Raw genomic sequence first — 18,803 nt, 5'->3', positions numbered from 1 at the left:
AAGGAATTAAGAGGATGAATCTGTAATGCGATCAAGGCCCTAGTAAGAGATAAATTGAACCTAGCAATTCTTAACTGGAAAGAGGTACTAGAGAACACAAAGAATGCACTATGGGATAGGCAGTTGAAGCTCAATTTTAGATTTCCGGAGGGTAAGCACGAACTGGTAACAAAATGCTTTTAGGATGATGGGAGAGTCATTCCGACGTTAGAGGTCGGAGCTCAACATGAAGTATATCCAAAAGGGGTTAAGTTCCTTCAACGAGTTCGGCAAAATAACTCCTAGTCAATAGGAGGAGCTCGTGGCTCAAAAGACTTCACCAGAGGCATTGGAGCTCAGTGCCCGTAACACCGAGCTGGCGAAGAGGAACAAACACCACCATCATCTAGGCCTCGGTGGCTACTATGCCAAGGAAGAGCAGTTTAGGAAGATGGACGAAGAGGCCGCAGCTGCTGGGAATATCGATGTGACAAATTTGAAGGTACGCTCAAGGAATTGGATATATACGAGGAGTACAGAATCATCCGGTGGTAATTTTAAGTTTGATAAGCTAGAGACCCAAGAGGCAGTATCAAGGATACTAAAATATACTGAAGACAAGGAGAAGGGCTCATTCAATCCTTCCAGAGAGGGACGAGCTTAGCCTTGGCTTAGGAAACAAGGAGCACACAGGCCGTACCAGGGGGCTAGGAAAAAGGATGATCTGGAAGCAAGGATTTGAAGAGGACATGCACATGTACAAGAAACATGATAGAGACCGGGAGACTAATCTTGAGCTCCAAGTGAAGGCTCTAGTTGTGAAGGCGCTGGAGGAGCAAGGACTGTCTATGGAGCCACGGATATTAGTGATGCTGCCGAGAGAACTGGCATTTGTTGGTAGCCCTCCGAAAGTTCCTAGCAGCCAAGGTTCCACTGCAGCCACAACCCCCGTCGATCGCATACGGGAACCAACTAGTTACACCTTGGTGTTTCTCAGCGACCGGCAAAACACTATGATGGAGGTGGCAACGGGTGTGGCACATCCTCCCAGTGGCTTACACCACAATAATAAGATACTGCCAGACTACACTAGGGTTGAGGTGCATACCATGAAGCCCGAGTTCATGCAGTGGAGGATAGACTACACAACTCCTGAGGGGCTGGTGTTACTCAGAGATGTTATGGGGCAGTTCATCCTCTAGCACAAACATGACATTATATTGACTGCTTCTTCGCTGCCTCCACCTCTCCTAAATTTGGAGCGAGTTGTTGAGGTTGGGGAGATATTTTCACCATCTTGTGACCACCACATTCCTGAGATGCCACATTCTTCCCTGCCTCCTAGCGAGCATGTGCCTGATGAGTTGCCACAACCTTCTCCAGCTCGTACTGAGCAAGTGCATGATGAGATGCCATAGTCTTCTCAACAAACACAGCCGATACATGAACAACGAGTGTCTCCTAAAGAAAGTGATGCACAAGAAGATGAGGACGTGCCTAAATGGGAACTTCGAAAGAAGCATCCAATCACCATAAGGCCAGTTTATGTTCTGATGAAAGATGTTTCATCGGTGTCCAAGTGGTATTCACATGATCAGTTCAATCCTGAGAACCAAGTTAAAAAAGTCTCATCACGGTGTTTTGAGGAGGCTGTTACTAGCAAACTCTACCAAATTGCAAAGCAGTATCCAAATGTTGATGCCATCAAATAGTCAAAGGATTGTCCAAAAACATATGAAAGAGGCAAGCCCTTCCTACCAAACCAGGATATTCAGCGCCTACCACTTGGAATGAGAAGGTTCCATGATTGGTACTTACGTGTTCTCCCAATGAGCATAGACCTCATACAAGCATGCTTCCCCATCGATACATTTGGAAGCCCAGCTGGCAAAATTGTCTTTAACTTCACTGACATGCAGACATGCTTTCACCTGGGAGCAATAGAGATGAATCTAATTCGCACGTGGTGCCTATAAGTCCTTGTCCTCCTGATATGATATGAATATAATCTTTGAATTTTGTTGTAACTAACCTATACCGTGATTTGTAGAATGCAAGTGCACATTGTCAAACAAATGCCAAGTATGAAAGCCGAGTATATAAACCCTCAAGCTATAGCCCAAACAAATTTTAATTACCCTAAACAGTGGAAACTGGATGCCAAAGAGCTAGCTGCTGCAAATACTCTTCGGGAGAAAGAGCACATCCATACGGCGAAACTAAGGGAAGAGTCCCTTAAGGTTGCGGCATATATTGCCCTGCCTTTCAAAACTCTCCAACAACACTCTACTATATGGCTACCATACAACTTTGAGTAAGTTCAACTCTATACTTAAAGTTTTATTCAATATATTTTATTCGATGCAAAAGAGCTTATCTAGTTTTATGATTAAATCCATATAGCAACCACTGGATTTGTATAGCCGTCGATGTCGGGAGGAGCATGGCATGGGTCTTTGATTCAATAGATAGGGACTCGGTGACATACAAAGATTTCATATCGATTCTCAAGACGTATACATATCGACAATCCTCATTAGCTTATATGTTTGTATACATACTTGTAACATTCACTTTTGGATACTAACAAGTTGTATTTGCTAAAATAATTCAAACAGGGCATTTAGGTTCTATGTCACTAATTATCGAGGAAGGCATGATCCAGCGAGGAAGGAAAAGCTGGCTATAAAAATACTATGTGCGGTAAGTATAACTTACTTCTTCAGTACTCTATTACATAGCTATCAAAAGCATTACTTAATATTTTCATATGCAAAACACACAGTGCTCTAAGCAGAAGCCTAGGAGTGTACATTGTGGATACTATATATGTTCTATGATGAGTAATACCGATGCCTACAGGAGACATCCCTTAAGGGTAAGTTTGAACCTCTTCACCCGTAGTATAAAAACTTCGTACATGGTATGAAATATTAAACCGAAACTTGTTCTCTTGTAGTAAAAAGAAGAGAAATGAATGAAAAGAGACCCATACAAGGATGACCAACTCTTAGAGCTCGTCGGCGACCTTTGTAACTTCATATTGGACCAGATTGTACATGTCAAAGGCGCCTACCATGACCGAGAGTCTGACTTAGGTAGAACTCCTCGGTACCAACACCTTCGTGAGACTGAAAGGCTAGCTCTAGGACGTTGATAACAATGTTTATGAAATTTGTATATTTAATGATGGATTGTATATATTCTTGTGAATTGGACTTGTAATTATAGTTTATATAATACTCTTGTGCTTATAGTCTAAGCGGTTCGGAACGCTGGTCGCGGGGCGTTCGGCAACGCGAACGCGGTTCGAAACGCTGGTCGCGGGACGTTCGACAACGCGAACCTAGATGGAATACGCGGAAACAAACAATGTTCTGGTCGAATTTGAATTGTAAATTTGAATTTTTTTTGCGGAAAAACGTACTGTAGGGACGGTTCTATATTGAACCGCCCCTACAAACAGGTATTATAGAGGAGACTGGTACTACAGCCGCCCCTACAAATTAATTTGTAGGGGCGGCTGGTAACACGAGCCGCCCATATAAATCGATTTGTAGGGGCGGCTGATACTACAGTCGTCCCTATAAATCTATTTGTAGGGGCGGCTGGTAATACAAGCCACCTCTACAAATCGATTTGTAGAGATAGTCTTAGAACCGCCCCTACAAATGCATGATTTTTAAAGACGGTTGGGTAGGGGCGGCTGACCAAACCACCCCTACAAAGAATTACGAGCCACCCTAAAAAGCGTTTCTGCAGTAGTGTGTTCCGTGAGGAGCTGCTACCTGCTAGGCAAGAGACAAATCCTGGCAGTCATTTGATTATTTCCAGTTGCTGGTGTTTGGGTTGGGGTGGCTAATTTGCAGTTCTCATCGGTATGCGCGTTATTTGCCGGCTTATTAGTCGCTGATTAATGCCCATGATCAGATACAGTGTATATAGGTAGGAAAGCAAATACGTACTATAGTGACACAGCAAAAATTATGGGATGGCTGCCACACCGATCGGATCACCAACGACAACGAACCGCCGTCGGATCAGATCCAACTCCAAGGTGGCAACGGCGCCTAACAGTGGCAGACCGAGGTGATTAATCCCCGTCCCATCCCTGGCAGGCATGGAGCCGGAGCCAGCCTAGGCCGCGCGCCATATGTGCACCGCACCGTCGACAGCACCAGCCACCAGATGCCTCATGCCTGTGGTCCTCCTCCTCTTCCTGCCATCCCTCATTCACTCACCAGCGATGGCACACTGTGCTGTGCATCGTCGTCGTGCGTGTCACCTGGAGCTGGAGGAGATCAAATCATCGTCCCGGCCGGCCGCTTAATGCTTCGTGCTCCTCGATCGGCTGATCGGCGATTAGCAATTTAGCATGGTGTGATCAACGATGCCTGTCTGCTGCCTGTCTGGCTGGCTGGCTGGCTCCAAAGGCTTAAAGACCAGCAGTAGTAGGTCACTGCATGCCTGTCCTCGCCTTGCGTGCGTGTCCTTGTCCATTCGGGAGTCGTCTTCCGCCCAGCTCCCGTGTGCGCCATCGCTGTCCTGTCCCCGCGGCGGGCGGGCGGGCGGGCGGGCGAGGGGCAAGGCTGTGCGTACGTGCGAACGTCGCGCCGTGGGCGGGCAGGTGGTGGTTCCGGGGTTCGTTCCGGTTTGGTGTTGACGATGGATGCATGCATGCGGGCTTGCGTAGGACAGCTATTTTTGTACTAGCGCCGGATGGTCTTCACTCTTCAAGCCTGGGCAGCGTGTTCGTTTCGGCTGAATTGGCTTAAAAGCCATGGCTGAAAGTACCGTTGGCTGGTTTTGTGTGAGAGAAAAATACTATTCAAGCCATAGATTATAAGGTCTCCTTTGGATTGGAGGATTTTTCATAGGAAAGATGGAGGATTTCATTTCCTATAGGATTGAGAACTGTTTATGCCTTTGGATGGAGGATTGGACCATAGGAAAACTGAAGGAAAATTTCCTATCCTACTCATTTCAAAGGAAGATCGTAGGAAAAGAAACATCGAACCTCATTTTTCTCACCCCTTCGCGTAGGATCGAGGCAAATGTGCCAGTTGACGCTGATGCAAAGCTCTAAAAAGTGGCATGCAAGTGGAGCATTTGAAGATCAATATTGTATGACTACAATAATTTATCAATCTTTCCGATTCCTTTCCTGTGCTCCATCCAAATGGTTTACTCCTTAGTTTTTCTGTGTTTCTCAATCCTCTGTTTTGTGTATGCATTCCTATGAAAATCCTATGTTTCTCCTATTCATGTGTTTGATCTTTCATGCGTTCCAAAGGGGCCCTAAGCCAGATACGAGTGAATAAGCCGAAACGAACAGACTTTACAAGCGTTCCATAGAGGCTTCTAGTTTTTCCCCTTCTCACTTCTCTCCCTCTTTTTGAGACTCCCTTCTCACTTCTCTTGATAGGGTAAGTTCCATTTTTCGAACTCCAAATAATCTGATTTTCAACTTTGAACTACGAAACCAGACACTAGACGACCTCTGGCCGCTGAAAGAACAAAACTAGTCCTCTAGCTAATTTTAAAGGTGGTTTTTCATTTTCTAAAAATAATTAAAAGCCCAATTCAATCTTAAAAAGTCACAAGTAACCTTATATAAACACACATATATAAGCCTATCGGACCGATAGGGCCCACTAGGTTGTCGTGTCTGGTCATGTGTCTTGTCAGTCCTCCAGTAGCCGATAGGACCTATCGACTATCCAGAAGTCGACAACCTACTACTATATTGTAATTTTTTAAACAATTGTTAGATTTACAATTATTTATTAAAAAATTATTTAAAAAAGAGTGGCTAGTTAGAAGTCCAATAAAAATATCGACTTTTTTTTATCGAAAGTTGCCAAACGTGAAACAGTGCCACCTTAACTGATTGCTGTACGGCTGTGCCCTGACCTGGAGAAACAATTTCTATCGAGACGTGACGCATGTTTTGGAACAAGGCTGGGGCCTGGGGGCTGATCTGGATGAGCCGACCCATGCTAGTGATGAGCTAGAGGCTAATCATGACATCGATGGGTTGGGGAGCAAAAGGTGCCCCGTGCGAATTTTTTTAATATTTTTTTATTATTTTTAAAACTGACACTGTATTTTTCTTTTCAAAACTAACACTTTTTGGCGTGCCCAACTGATATGGCGCGGCCACACCACTCTATCGTGCCATGTATAGCGGCGTGGCCAGGCTGCCACTGTGGCAGCGACCGGTGACGTGGCCCAGCTCTGTCGCGCCACAGATCACGGCGCGCGTGAGCCTGCCGCGCTACAGATCACGGCGCGGCACCGACGCACCATCGAGCACGGCGCTGCAGGCCCCAGTAAAGGCCAGCGACGCGGCTCTCTCTCTCCATTCCTTTCTTTCTCTTTCACGCGCCCGCCGCCGCCCTCGCCGCCGCGCCACGCATGCCGCCCGCCCGCCGCCACGCCACGCATGCCGCCGCCCGCCGCCGCGCCACGCACGGCCGCCGCCCTCACTGCCGCCACGCACACCCGCCGCGCCACGCCCGCCCGCCGCCCACCACCGCCCTCACTGCCGCGCCGCCGCTGTACACCGCTCCCCACTGTCGCGTGCCCCTCCATCTATCTCGCGTCCACCCGCCACCACCGCCGAGGCCAGCGCCCGCGCCTCCCCCCACGGCACCCGCCTCCCGGCCAGGTCTAGCGTGCCGCCCCCGCGAGAACGAGCGCACGCTGGTGCCGCGAGGACGAGCGCCGCCGCCACGAGGACGAGGAGCACGCTGCTCCCGGTAGGACGAGCGTAGGCTGCTGCCGCGAGGACGAGTGCCACCACCACGAGGACGAGAGCACGCTGCTGCCGCGAGGTACTCCCCTTTTATATTTGTTGATTGAATTAGTTATTATAGTTAGTATAGTAAGTTAGTACAATATGTAAAGTTAGTATAGTTAGTATAGTATAGTTAGTAAAATTAGTTAATTTAGTTAGTATAGGCAGTATAGTAAGTTAGTATAGTTAGTAAAGTTAGTAAAGTTAGTTAGTTTAGTTAGTACAGTTAGTGAGTCTAGTTAGTTATTGTATTTAGTATAATTAGTTGTTGTAGTTTGTCTTGTCTTGGAGGAATTATGGAGGAATTTGGATGGTTTGGAGGAATGTGTGAGAGAGAAACACTGTTCCAGATAAAAAAAGCGGATCAAGCCGGGTTTAAGGGCACGCGAATGGGGCCACGACGATTTCGACGACTTGATGAAGTTTCTTAAAATGCTTTTGTAGATGGATTGTTGTGTTAGAGTTTTTTACGGAGGAAGTGTTAGGAGAGAAGATGGTATGTTTGAGGATATGAAAGAAGAATTGGAATGGTTTGATGAACCTCCTAGTTTCAACGACCTTTGTGTCCGTTTGAATGCAAAGTTTGGCGGTTATTTCACACTGAAGGGGAGGTTTAATACTAGGAAGACTAGGGCACACTATGTCCTGATGCCTTTGCGCGACCCTGCTCATTGGTCCTGCTACAATAGGATGCTCCAAGATTCCAATGTGCCCACGGCTAAGGTGGTGGTGGAGAATGTGTATAGGATGTAGGGTGTCCTGGATGGGCCATCCATTAATGGTGTTGGAGGCAATGAGCAAAAAATGGGGGTCGAAAGGGAAGCAACTTAGCGTAACATGGATTTGGACGGTCAGTTAACGCAGGAGCAGTTTTCATTCAAGTCAAGTAGGCTGTATAAGCAATGACTTCGATGTGAACGAGTTCGAACTGGAAGAGGAGGAGCAGGAGGAGGACGACAGGATCGGTGATGTAGTTAGCAGTGATTCAGACGATTTAGATGATGACCAGGGAGATAGACATGCTATGCCCACACCGGTTGATGCCATGCCAGTACCTATTCATGGTATGCCATTACCAGTACCAACTGAGGTTTTGCATGCTATCTAGGATCAGGGTAGACTAGTCACAGATTTGCCAACAAATGATACCGCCTACGATTCATGGGGTAGAATTAGCGAAGTGCAGCAATATGTTCCACCACCACCTTACACAGCGACTGAGCTTGAGCAACTAAGGTCGCTGAACGTACCTTTCAGGGGCGTTCTGAACTATAGGGATGTCAGCATGATAGATATGACAGTTTGTGACATCGGTTTCCAGATGTGTAGGAAATCATTGTATGACCATGAGAAAGAAATCCTTAGTAAGGGGATGATATTCAATACAATATCAGAGATGAAGCTCTTCCTTACGTTAAACTTGTAGGTACGATCGAAGGAATAGGTACAAGGAGAAGAATTGGGTCGTGACACATGCCACGTTCATCCACGACTGGGACAGTCGACAAAGGGTCTTGATCGCTGAGATACCGTCGCACGACCAACGCAACTTCGACCGCTATCTCCAATAGTTGCATAGGAGTACCTGCACACATATGCAGGCCCCCCTACACTAACAAGCCAATTGACGAGGACGAAGACGAGGATGACATCGCTGATGCGTACGACGAGGCGATAATGATGGAGACACAGCTTCAGAGAGCCCCGCTACAGAGATACGTGTTAAGAAATTTGAATTTCAATACAACTGCACGTCGGCGTTCCTATGAATTATAGTGATACGAACTTAGCTCGCTTGTGTATGCAGGCATCATAGTTGACAAGTCTATCCAACGAAGCAGCTGTGCGACTTCACGAGACCATGACATTGGTTAAATGGTTCTCATGACTCATTCATCCGTATTTTCTTTTTTTGCAGAAAGTGAGGAGGAGCTGCAAGAAGCTGGCACAGAAGCTCAGCTGTGTGGATACTCCGTGGGAGGTGCCCTATGACCCAAACTTGTCTAGTTCCTTACGCTCGAGCACTATGCTAACACAAGCAGGTTCCTCCGACACGACGGCTGGTGGGACCTCTTATGTTTGTACTCTCGGTAATGCAGTCAAGGGTCCTGCGGAGCACGAGGGGGAGGACTACGATGAGATTGGGATGTCTAAGCTTGGTGATGCACCGTTTTCTACAGAGTTCGAAGAACAGGTACTTGAAACAACCATTCGCCATATACGTCACAATTACTTGAACATTGTAAGCAATGATGCCTATATTGTAATTGCAGGGTCCTAGTTACACTCAGCAGTACCACCGGGTGTACCGCAAGTGAGACCGTACCGACGTTGGGTTCACACCTAACGTGCTGCCTTCACGTCCGAAGAGGCAGCGACGTCGGCGGTACCCATATACTCCTGGATCGTGGGAGTTCTTTAGGATGACATGTCGAGTAATGTCGAACTTATGTATTGATAAACTTGTGTCGTAGTTATGACTTGCTGAACTTATGCCGAACAGAGGTATTGTTGAACTTGTGATGAACTTGGGACGTGTATAAGTTAGTATTGCTGAACTTGTGTATTGATTGTCTCGTGCACTTAACCTTCCTGCTGACCTATTCGTTAAACCGACACGACGAAATAACTTGGCTCATGTGATAACATAACATAAGTGCATTGTTTCATTTGCTGCCGCTTTGACCGCCGCGCCATGTCTTGGGGCACCAAACTAAAAGGAATATGTGTGCCATGTCTCGTGGGTAAAGTTTTATGAGATAACACAATGTCTATTACAAAAATTAAACAGTGTTTGTTACATGGGTACAATACATAAATAGTTCAAATAAAATATAATGCAGTACCAAGAAAGTTCTACTACAATACAAATATCAAATTTAAAACATTGAACTAGCACACCTGTACGAATCCTCAGTCTGAAACATACTGAGTACGCAACTCGTCATACGAGTACCAGTCCTCTACCACAACCTCGTTGTTGTGGCTAGGCTCACCTACATTGCTCTGATCTGCCTGTCGCCTGTAGTAAGCTACCTCCGCTTCACCTACGGCCTCTGCGGCCTGAGTCAAGAACGCGTCCTCCTCCGTCTGGCTCATGTGGCTATGCTCACCTACATTGCCTTGATCTGTCTGTCGCCTGTAGTAAGCGGCCTCCGCTTTATTTGCGGCCTCTGCGGCCTGAGTGAAGAATACGTCATTACCTTGACAAGGCCGAGGAGAATATTCGGGGAAGGTAGGGAGAGGGCCGGCAAGGGAGGGTGCGACCAGCGGCTGCCGGCGGCGAGCGTGGGCGAAGGGCGCGGGCGTCTGGTGGCGGCAGGCGCGTGAAAGAGAAAGAAAGGAATGGAGAGAGAGAGCCGCGTCGCGGGCCTTTACTGGGGCCTACAGCGCCGTGCGCGATGGCGCGTCGGTGCCGCGCCATGATCTGTGGCGCGGCAGAGCTGGGCCACGTCACCGGTCGCTGCCACGGTGGCAGCCTGGCCGCGCCGCCATGCATGGCGCGGTAAAGTGGTTTGGCCGCACCATGTCAGTTGACGCGTCCAAAATTGTTAGTTTTGGAAAAAAAAGTGTCAATTTTAAAAATAGTTAAAAAAAGTGTTAAAAATAAAAAAAATTCCCCCATGCTGACCTGTTCTTGTTTAGTGGTCGCTGACCCAGCAATCCGGAGCTGAGGTCCTATCATCCCATCATCATGCCGTATATATCCATGCTCACCTCCCACGCCACGCACGGCCTAACAAAACATAGGGAATCTTTCAGGCTCGTAATATCTGCCGCCTGCCGTGTGCTTGATTCGATCCGGATTCCGTCGTGGATTTGTGGATTTTTCATGCCGGCCTGTCTGTGTCTCCGTCTCCATTTTGTTTACTCCTTGGGATGCAAACTATTTGCCAAGGCCCTGTTTAGTTGCATCCTAAAATGTCAAATTTTTCAAGATTTTTCATCACATCGAATCTTTGGACGCATGCATGAAGCATTAAATATAAATAAAAAATAAAACTAATTACATAGTTTAGACGAAATCCACGAGACGAATCTTTTAAGCCTAATTACACTATGATTGGACACTAATTACCAAATAACAACGAAAACGTTACAGTAGCATTTTGCCAAAAATTTTGGCATCCAAACTGGCCCCAAGTGGATGTCAATCACAGGCTGCTTGAATTTAGAAACAGAGATGGCCTCTCTGTAGTCTGTACTATGAAATGTGAGGCACTGAAATCAATCATCATCATCTCATCATCGTGACCGAGAAAAAAAAAGAGTTTGTTCCTTTTTTTTTCCTAATGAGAATGGGCACATTTGCAGACAGTGATTACATGATTTGTTCATCATTGGGCTGGCAAGCTCAATCAGCTTACAGATAAGAGCAGTGAGTAAGTTGCCTGTGCAATTTCTATCTTTTATTGTGGCCGTCGAAATTACAACTACATGCAAGGTACAATTTGCCTTGGAAGTGTAACTCAAAAGAAGACGAGGAAGAGGAAGAATTGCTAGTAGAAGAGACAAACAAATCACCCTCAGAAAAAGAAAAAGAAAAAGAAAAACAGGAGATCACAGGACCTAACAATGGCCGCTACTAGTGGCTAACGCCGCTTCTGCCCAGCGGCCACAGCTTGCTGAGCATCCGCTTCGGCTTCCCAGCGGGGATGGCGCAGAACGCCCTGAACCGCAGCGACGCGCTGCGCGCCAGCCCGGCCTTGCGCGCGAACTCGTCGGCAGCGTCACGGTCCTCGTAGTCCTCGTCCTCCGCCAGCTTCATCCGCAGCGTGGCGATCTTGGACGCCGCGCGACGGAGGCCCTCCACGCTCCAGTCGTCGCCGGGTGACGCGCCGGCGGCCAGCGCCTGGAGCCGCTGCTCGTCCACGCGGTCCGCCTCCTCGTCCTCTGACGACCCGGACTTATTGGACAGCAGCGCCCGGATGTTGCTCGGCAGGTCCGCCGCGGCCACGGCGTGCCCCCCGCCCGACGCCAGCACCGCGGCACGCGCGTGCTCGAAGAAGAGCACCTGCACCACCACGCGCAGCGGGAGGAGCTCGTTCATCGCCGCGTGCGTGCACGCCTTCTCCGACAGCTTCCGGCAGTTGAGCACCCGGCACAGCCGCTTTCTCGCGCTTTTGCTCATCTCCGGATGCGCCTAATAAATTAAGTTAACCAAAACACAAAGATTAATACAGTAAGATCAATGCAAATATGCAATGTTTCATCACAGAATATCATCTTGTCACATAATCCAAAGTTCAGCCATTTTCGGCTTACCTCATATTCGGCTTCTTTTTTCAGCCGGAACAGTGTTTTTCTCTCACCACAATTCAGCCGAAACAGTGTTTTTCAGCCAAGTTTCAATCCAACGAACCATTTTTGTTTATATATAACCATGGATGGAAATGCAGAGTAATAACAGAAAAGAAAACGGGATACCTTGAGGTATGTGTCGACGACTTTGTACATGTCATCGTGCTCCGGCCGGGCGCTGTCTGGCACGGCCTCGGCAATGGCGAGCAGCTTGTCCAGCGGCATGTTGGGGTCCTTAGCCACCTGAATCAAGAACCCGTCCACCAACTTGCCCACCTGCACCAGAGCGCCCCGCGACACGGGTGCGGCTGACAAGGAGCGTCGCGTGCCGTCGAAGCTCACGCTCTCCGCGGAACGTGACCGCCGGTGCCCGCCCGAGTGCGCCGGGCTGTCGTCGTCGGTGCTCCTGGACAGAGCCAGCGCCGGCGCCGGCGGCACCGCCGCGCACCGCAGCGCGAACTCGTCGAGGATGGCCGACACGGCGTCCACGTCGTACAGCGTCTCGCTGACGCAGGACAGCGACGGGACCAGTAGGTCGGCGACGCTGGCCTCCTCCAGCTGCCACGCCACCCTCCTGACCAGCTCTGACTTGGACGCCGCGGACGCGCTCAGGATGTTGGCGGCCTTGAGGAGCTTGAGCAGGAAGCCGCAGGAGACGGCGTCCCTCTCCGCCGGGAGCAGGCTGACGATCTTCTCGAGCAGGAGGCAGTGCCTCGTGGTGACCTGCTTCACGTCCGCGCCACTGCCGGCGTCATGGTCCTCGAACGGCTGGTCCGCCGAGAGCGAGAGCCCGTCCTTGGCGACGTTGGGCAGCCACCGCCGTGCGTACGCCTTGAGCGCGTCGCCGACGGTCTTCTCGTGGACGGCGCCGGTGGCCTTGACAGCGACCATGATCCGCCAGAAGAGGTCGACGCCCAGCTCGGCGATGTCGTGCGCCCACCACGGCGACGCCGACGTCGACGACTTGGCCGGCAACGCGGTGTCCGGGCTGACGATGAGCGCGGCCACGTCGTCGACGCAGCGAGACGTGAGGCCCAGGTCCTCGCAGAGCGGGGCATAGTGGCGCGTGGAGTGGAGCACGCCCAGCGAGTCCTTCCAGCGCCGGAGGAGGCACGAGGCGAGGAACGCGTCGAGCTTGGCGGCGAGGTTGCCCCTGTCGGCGGCCTCGGACATCCCGAGGTGCGCCGCCGCGCACCGCAGCGGGACGAGATTGCGCGCGCTCACCGTGATGGTGATGCCGTAGCAGAACTTGGTGCAGGCCTCGAACGCCTCCGCGCCGCCCGGGAATCCCGGGAGCTCGACGACGTCGCCGGCGTCGGCGCAGAGCGCTTGCAGGAGCATGCATTTCGAGAGCAGAGGGAACTGCGGCGTTCATGCACAGGACAATGCCAAGAAACCAAGAATCTCAGACATTGAATTCAAGATCGGGGAACTCATCAGAAACAAAACAAAAAAAGACAAAGGCGCTCATTCCATTTTCTAGACGGAATCCCATTATGGGACGATCCTAAAGATTCAGTTTCTGAATCATGCTTGTGATGAAAACTGAATAAAGGGTGGAAATAATCTCTGATCCTCGAGTTAATTAATTACCTTGTGGAGATGGTAGAGGCAGTTATCCACGAGGATCTGCAGGTCCGTGGCCACCTCCGTGCAGACAGTCCTGGACGACGACGCATGCACAAGGACACCACACAATCAGACCACCATGAAAGCACACAGAACCTGATCGAAGCGAAGCGAGATCGCAATCACACGGCACCTCACGGAGTCGGCGGTGAAGAAGGTGTCCGGCCGGGTGCCGAGTTTCATAAACTTCATCCTGGCCAGGCCAAGCCAAAGCTTCCCCTTTGTCTCGGTGACTATGCTAAAACGGGAGTCTGAAAGGTTCAGTGGACAAGAAGAAGAGGGGTTGGGTTGGTTACAAACACTTTGGCCACCTAACTTCGTGTGGAAATGGCCCTTTGGTGTGGTGGCTCGCTCTACTTATATCATGGCGAGGTGGTTGGGGCTTTGGACGGAGGAGAGAGAAGGAGAGCGGCCAGGAGTAGAGGCCAAACAAGGAATGCAGCAGTTGCGATATTTTAAGATGCTGCTAATTCCTCAGTTAAATATCCTAATCTGAGGTGTGTCACCAGGTTTTGATCAGGAGTTTGCTTGGGAATATGCGCCGCAGCTGCAATGGTCTGGCACTGCTCTCGAGTTCTCTACGAAAATGAAAGCAGCTTTTGTGTGGTTGAAATGAAAGAAGGTTATGCTGATGCATCATCCATCGGCCTTGAATTGGGATTGGAATTGGACATGTGAAAGAGGGACCCGAGTGGCCGTGCAAAAGTCAAGATGGATCTTGCAGGGTTTGTGCTGGGGATCGGATGAGCAGGATGGGCTCCGTGTTGCAGGGCCGGGCTGTCACTGGCACATCGTACCGTACCAGGGGCAACCAGTTCTTCACTTATAAGCCGGCTGATGCTATTTTGTTATGAGAGAAAAACATTGTATCATGCTGATAAGTATGGTTGATACGATCAAGCGAACATGGTGATTGCATGTTCTTTGTCGTTCGTTGTACAATGATGAGCTGATTTATTTATTTTTTTCACCCTCCTTATTGTCTACCTTCACCCTAGAGTTTACTGATCAAAAGTTGCAGGAAGAAGTAGGAATTTCAGCTCCACGTTAGGCTAATTGGGGATTCTTTATGTCGATTACACCTAGTGGTAGTAGCCTAATCGATCTCTGTAGTGTTTTCGGCGTCTTTTCAATTTGTTAGCGGGAAGGTACTAGGCGGGCGGGCTAATGCCTGAGCGTACTTGCTTTGTTAAATGGGGTGGTCGGGTGGATCGCCTTTGAACAACTTTTCCTCCCAGCTTTAAATTAAAAGACGCAGATCGACTGTGTGTGGTCCGGACTCAGAGGAAGGAAAACTTGGAAAAAAAGAAATAACTGAACCTTGTACTGATGCGTATCCTAATTTATTGTGTGAGAAAAATACTGTTCGTTCGTAGAAAAGTACTGGTGAAGTAGTGCCGTAGAACAAGACCGTCATGTATGTTCATCTTATGCGCCCAAAAGTTTAGGACCGATGAGAATTTAGCATAAATATTCCTCTCAGCTTTTTCCTACAGAAAATATTCCTCTGAGCTTTCAGCGCAAAAACTTGAGCTGCTAATAAGATAGGTGACCATCAGGGGCGAAGCCATGTTAAAAATTTGTTAATACCTGTTTCAAAATTTCCATATATTTCCTTTAGAAATGTATACGCTAGCTCCTTTTATATTCAATATAGTGTGAACCAGGGTCATGTTTTAGCTGGCTTCGCCCCTGGTGACCATAAAAGCGTATGCATACAATCATGATTCTGCATTGTTAACTTCTCCTCATGCATCAGGCACCCTTGTCTCTTGCTATGTATCGGATCAAGAGCCCGCGGCGCCACTTGGTACTTGCCTCTTTTTAACAGGGGTCTGGCCAGAAGATTCGGCCATTTCAGGAAAAAAAATCAGAGCTCTCACTCCCATGTCCGACGTGGCGAGGATCGGAGCTGACCCGGACCTGTGATCTGCTGCCACTGCCAGTCATCCTAGCCCCTAGGGTTTGACCTGGCCGTTCAAGGGCTCAGACTTGCATGACAACATGTTTCGCCGGACAAACTCATCGATGAACGAGACGAGCGCCACTGCCATGGCGTGCTCCGGTTCACCTTGTCTGCAATGCGGTGAACAGGTTTTGCAACTTCTAGAGGATCTGTTGAGAATGGAAAATGCAACTGCTGCTGGCACTACTACAGAATGCTTAACTGCAGCGGGCAATTTTGGTTTCCCGCGGCGGGCAAACGCGTCCGCCGGGGTGAGAAGGTCACGGTAAATCGTGAATCCACCGCGGCGGGCGCCAGTGCCCGCTGCAGTAAACCTATTAGCAACGGCGGGCACTTTAGAACGTCCGCCACGGTAAAGCTGAGGAAAAAAACAAAAAAAAAACCCAAAGCCCATCGGCGAGCCCAGATCCCGAGCCCGCCAGCGAGTCCAATCCCAGCCCGCAACCCTAGTGCCGCCGGGATCTTCGCATCGTCGCCGTCGTCGTTCCTGGATCCGATTGCCTCCACCTCTTCACGCCGGATCTAGTCGGCCTCGCATCGGAGAGCCACGGCCCCGCTGCCGCCGGAGATGGGCAAGACCGGCCTCTACCTCCCAGATCCACCTCCCTGTATGGAAAGAGAGAGGAAGGAAAGAGGGAGTGAGGGAGAGGAGCTAGGAGAGATGGAGAAAGAGAGTGAGGTAGAGGATACGGCGGTGCCATTACCTCGATCTTGCCCGCGCCTCCAGATCCGCCGTCGCCGGAGGTGGAGGCGGCCCGCTGTCGTCGGATCTGGGCCGTGGATCCGCTTCGACACCGGAGAAGAAGGGGAAGGAGGCAGCCAGCCCGCGCGCACCGCGCCACCTCCGCCCGCTCGCCGCCATGGCTCCACGCGACCTGCGCCGCCGCCCCGGGCGCCAACGTCGCCCACGCCACCCGCGTCGCCGTCCCGCGCGCCGCTGTGGCCCCGCACGACGCCGTGGCCCTGCGCGACCCATTGTGGCCCCGCGCGACCCGCCGTGGCCCCGCGAACCGCCGTGGGTGCCTCCGTGCCCGCCACCGGAGTCGGGCGCCACCGCGCCCTGCCGACGGAAGGAGAGGAAGGACGACGGGGAGGGAGGGGGTGCGATGGAAGGAGAGGGAGGGAGGTGCACGCGAGGACGACGGAGAGGGTGCGACCGAAGGAGAGGGACAGAGGTGTGGACTTGTTCGGACTTGTTTGGTCTGAGGCAGAAACCTAAAGACTACGTATTTATATGTGAAGACGGCTATCGGGCTTCGTTGGGCCTTTTGGGCCACGGCCTTAACCGAGGCGGGTCTCGTAGGACGCCCGCCATGGTAAATCCATTTACCGTGGCGGACGTCCTAAGACGTCCGCCTCGGAAAATAGGGTATTTTTCAAGGCGGACGTCTTAGGACGTCCGCCACGGTAAATCGATTTACCGCGGCGGGCAAAAATGCTCGCCACGGTAAATAAAAAATGCCCGCCGCGGTAAATCGTGGGATTTACCGCAGCGGGCAAAAATAGGAGCCCGCCACAGAGTGTAAAAGTGGAACGCTGCGCAAAATCGTTTTTGTAGTAGTGTGGCAGACAGTATAGTACTCCGTACTTCAGTGGCTTTATAAACTACCTACCTGAAGCCTCCCATTGCATTTAAACTATAGTAGTACTATAAACGGTGAACTGAGTTGGTGTTTAAATCTAGAAGCTAAAGATTAGAGATGTCACATCGGTTGTTATTTGGGATTGTTATATGGGAGTGTTTGGATAGTAATAATAAAATAAATTACATAAATCATGGACTAATTAGGCTTAAAAATTCATCTGTAAAGTAGTCGCAATCTGTACAATTAATTATTTTTTTAGTCTATATTTAATACTCCATTCATGTGTCTAAACATCCGATGTGATGGGAACTAAAGTTAATTTAGGGGAAGAAACTAAACAAGATCTCTATGGGCTATGGATGGCTGGCTTATATTAGTTAAAAATGGGAGGGTAGGGTACCATTAGCGTAGCACCTATAATGATGCTTACCAGCCCAAGTGGCCATCATTGCAGGGTGGCACGTAGTCCCTTGGCTCCTCCTTTCGCTGCTGCTTTTCCGTTTCTTCTTGGTTCCAGGTTTCGATCTGTATCCCCGATTCTGAATTTCTCGTCCAACAAAATATATATAGGCCCCCCACATAGAAATAGGGTTCAATTCTTTTCATCATACATAATCAATCACACATTAACACCACATGTTAGCTAACTTGGTTCTAGGTGCTTATATATAGTTCTATTTTATATATAAAGTACGGGCAGATGGGCCATCGTCGTTGCTTCAGGCAGGCGACTTCATTCGCCTCCCTTCTCATGAATAAATCTGACGAAAGCGTCACATACTTCTATAAAATTTCTTGCCTCCCCTTCTCATCGCAGGCCGCTTAGTTCAATTCGCTACCCAGATGAATGAAATAGCAGAGAATGTAGCGGTCATAGTTGATGAACATATAGTTCCTATTGATTTTGTGATTCTGGAGATGGATGGGAATATTGTATTGAGCGATGCAACGATGCCGGTGGGGAAGCTTCGGGGTCACCCGTACACATATCCGTTAATTATCTATCCTCAATTACCCATAAGGGTAATGTCCATTGGGTGTGGATTATCCAATGGGTAAGAGACTTTTGCTGGGATCGTTTCTTCCTTCTCCCGTCGACAGGTAAGGCCTGGTTTAGTTCTAAAAAATTTTTACCCCAAATTAACACATCGAATCTTACAGCACATGCATAGAGTATTAAATATAGACGAAAAAAAACTAATTGCATAGTTTGGTTGAAAATCGCGAGATGAACGTTTTAAGACTAATCAGTCTATGATTAGCCATAAGTGCTACAGTAACTAGCACGCGCTAATGATGGATTAATTAGGCTTAATAAATTCGTCTCGCAGTTTCCAGGCGAGCTATGTAATTAGTTTTTTTATTAGTATCCGAAAACCCCTTCCGACATTCCCGAAACATCCGATATGACATCCAATTGTGGTGAAAATTTTATGGTGGTCTAACTATTGTATGCTTTAACTGTAGTAAAAATGTTATAATTAGCCCACCATAAAAATTTCACCATAATTGGACCATAGAAACTCAAGCTTTGAATTAATTG

At 49.2% G+C, this 18,803-nt stretch overlaps 1 protein-coding gene across 1 annotated transcript; it reads right to left on the bottom strand.

Annotated features, from left to right (window-relative positions):
• Nucleotides 1-11,155: 11,155 nt before the first annotated feature.
• On the bottom strand, nt 11,156-14,261 carry LOC136467235 (BTB/POZ domain-containing protein At1g67900-like). The gene is made up of 4 exons (XM_066465849.1): nt 13,842-14,261; nt 13,673-13,742; nt 12,206-13,441; nt 11,156-11,921 (listed from the first exon to the last, which is right to left on the bottom strand). Exons 1-4 carry the CDS (start codon nt 13,898-13,900, stop codon nt 11,364-11,366), a joined length of 1,923 nt encoding a protein of 640 aa, XP_066321946.1. The 5' UTR covers nt 13,901-14,261; the 3' UTR covers nt 11,156-11,363.
• Nucleotides 14,262-18,803: the final 4,542 nt, after the last annotated feature.

Source organism: Miscanthus floridulus, chromosome 7 (assembly GCF_019320115.1).
Source record: "Miscanthus floridulus cultivar M001 chromosome 7, ASM1932011v1, whole genome shotgun sequence".
NCBI lineage: Eukaryota > Viridiplantae > Streptophyta > Magnoliopsida > Poales > Poaceae > Miscanthus > Miscanthus floridulus.
Note: the sequence above shows the minus strand (reverse complement) of the source record. Positions and strands in the feature narration are given on the sequence as shown.

What these genes read in the sequence shown, in the direction of transcription:
- LOC136467235 (XM_066465849.1), bottom strand. Translation starts at nt 13,900, where the DNA reads ATGAAGTTTATGAAACTCGGCACCCGGCCGGACACCTTCTTCACCGCC. An exon ending in GCCTCTACCATCTCCACAAG is followed by an intron (nt 13,442 to 13,672) that starts GTAATTAATTAA and finishes TGAACGCCGCAG; the next exon opens with TTCCCTCTGCTCTCGAAATG. An exon ending in TCGTCGACACATACCTCAAG is followed by an intron (nt 11,922 to 12,205) that starts GTATCCCGTTTT and finishes TTAATTTATTAG; the next exon opens with GCGCATCCGGAGATGAGCAA.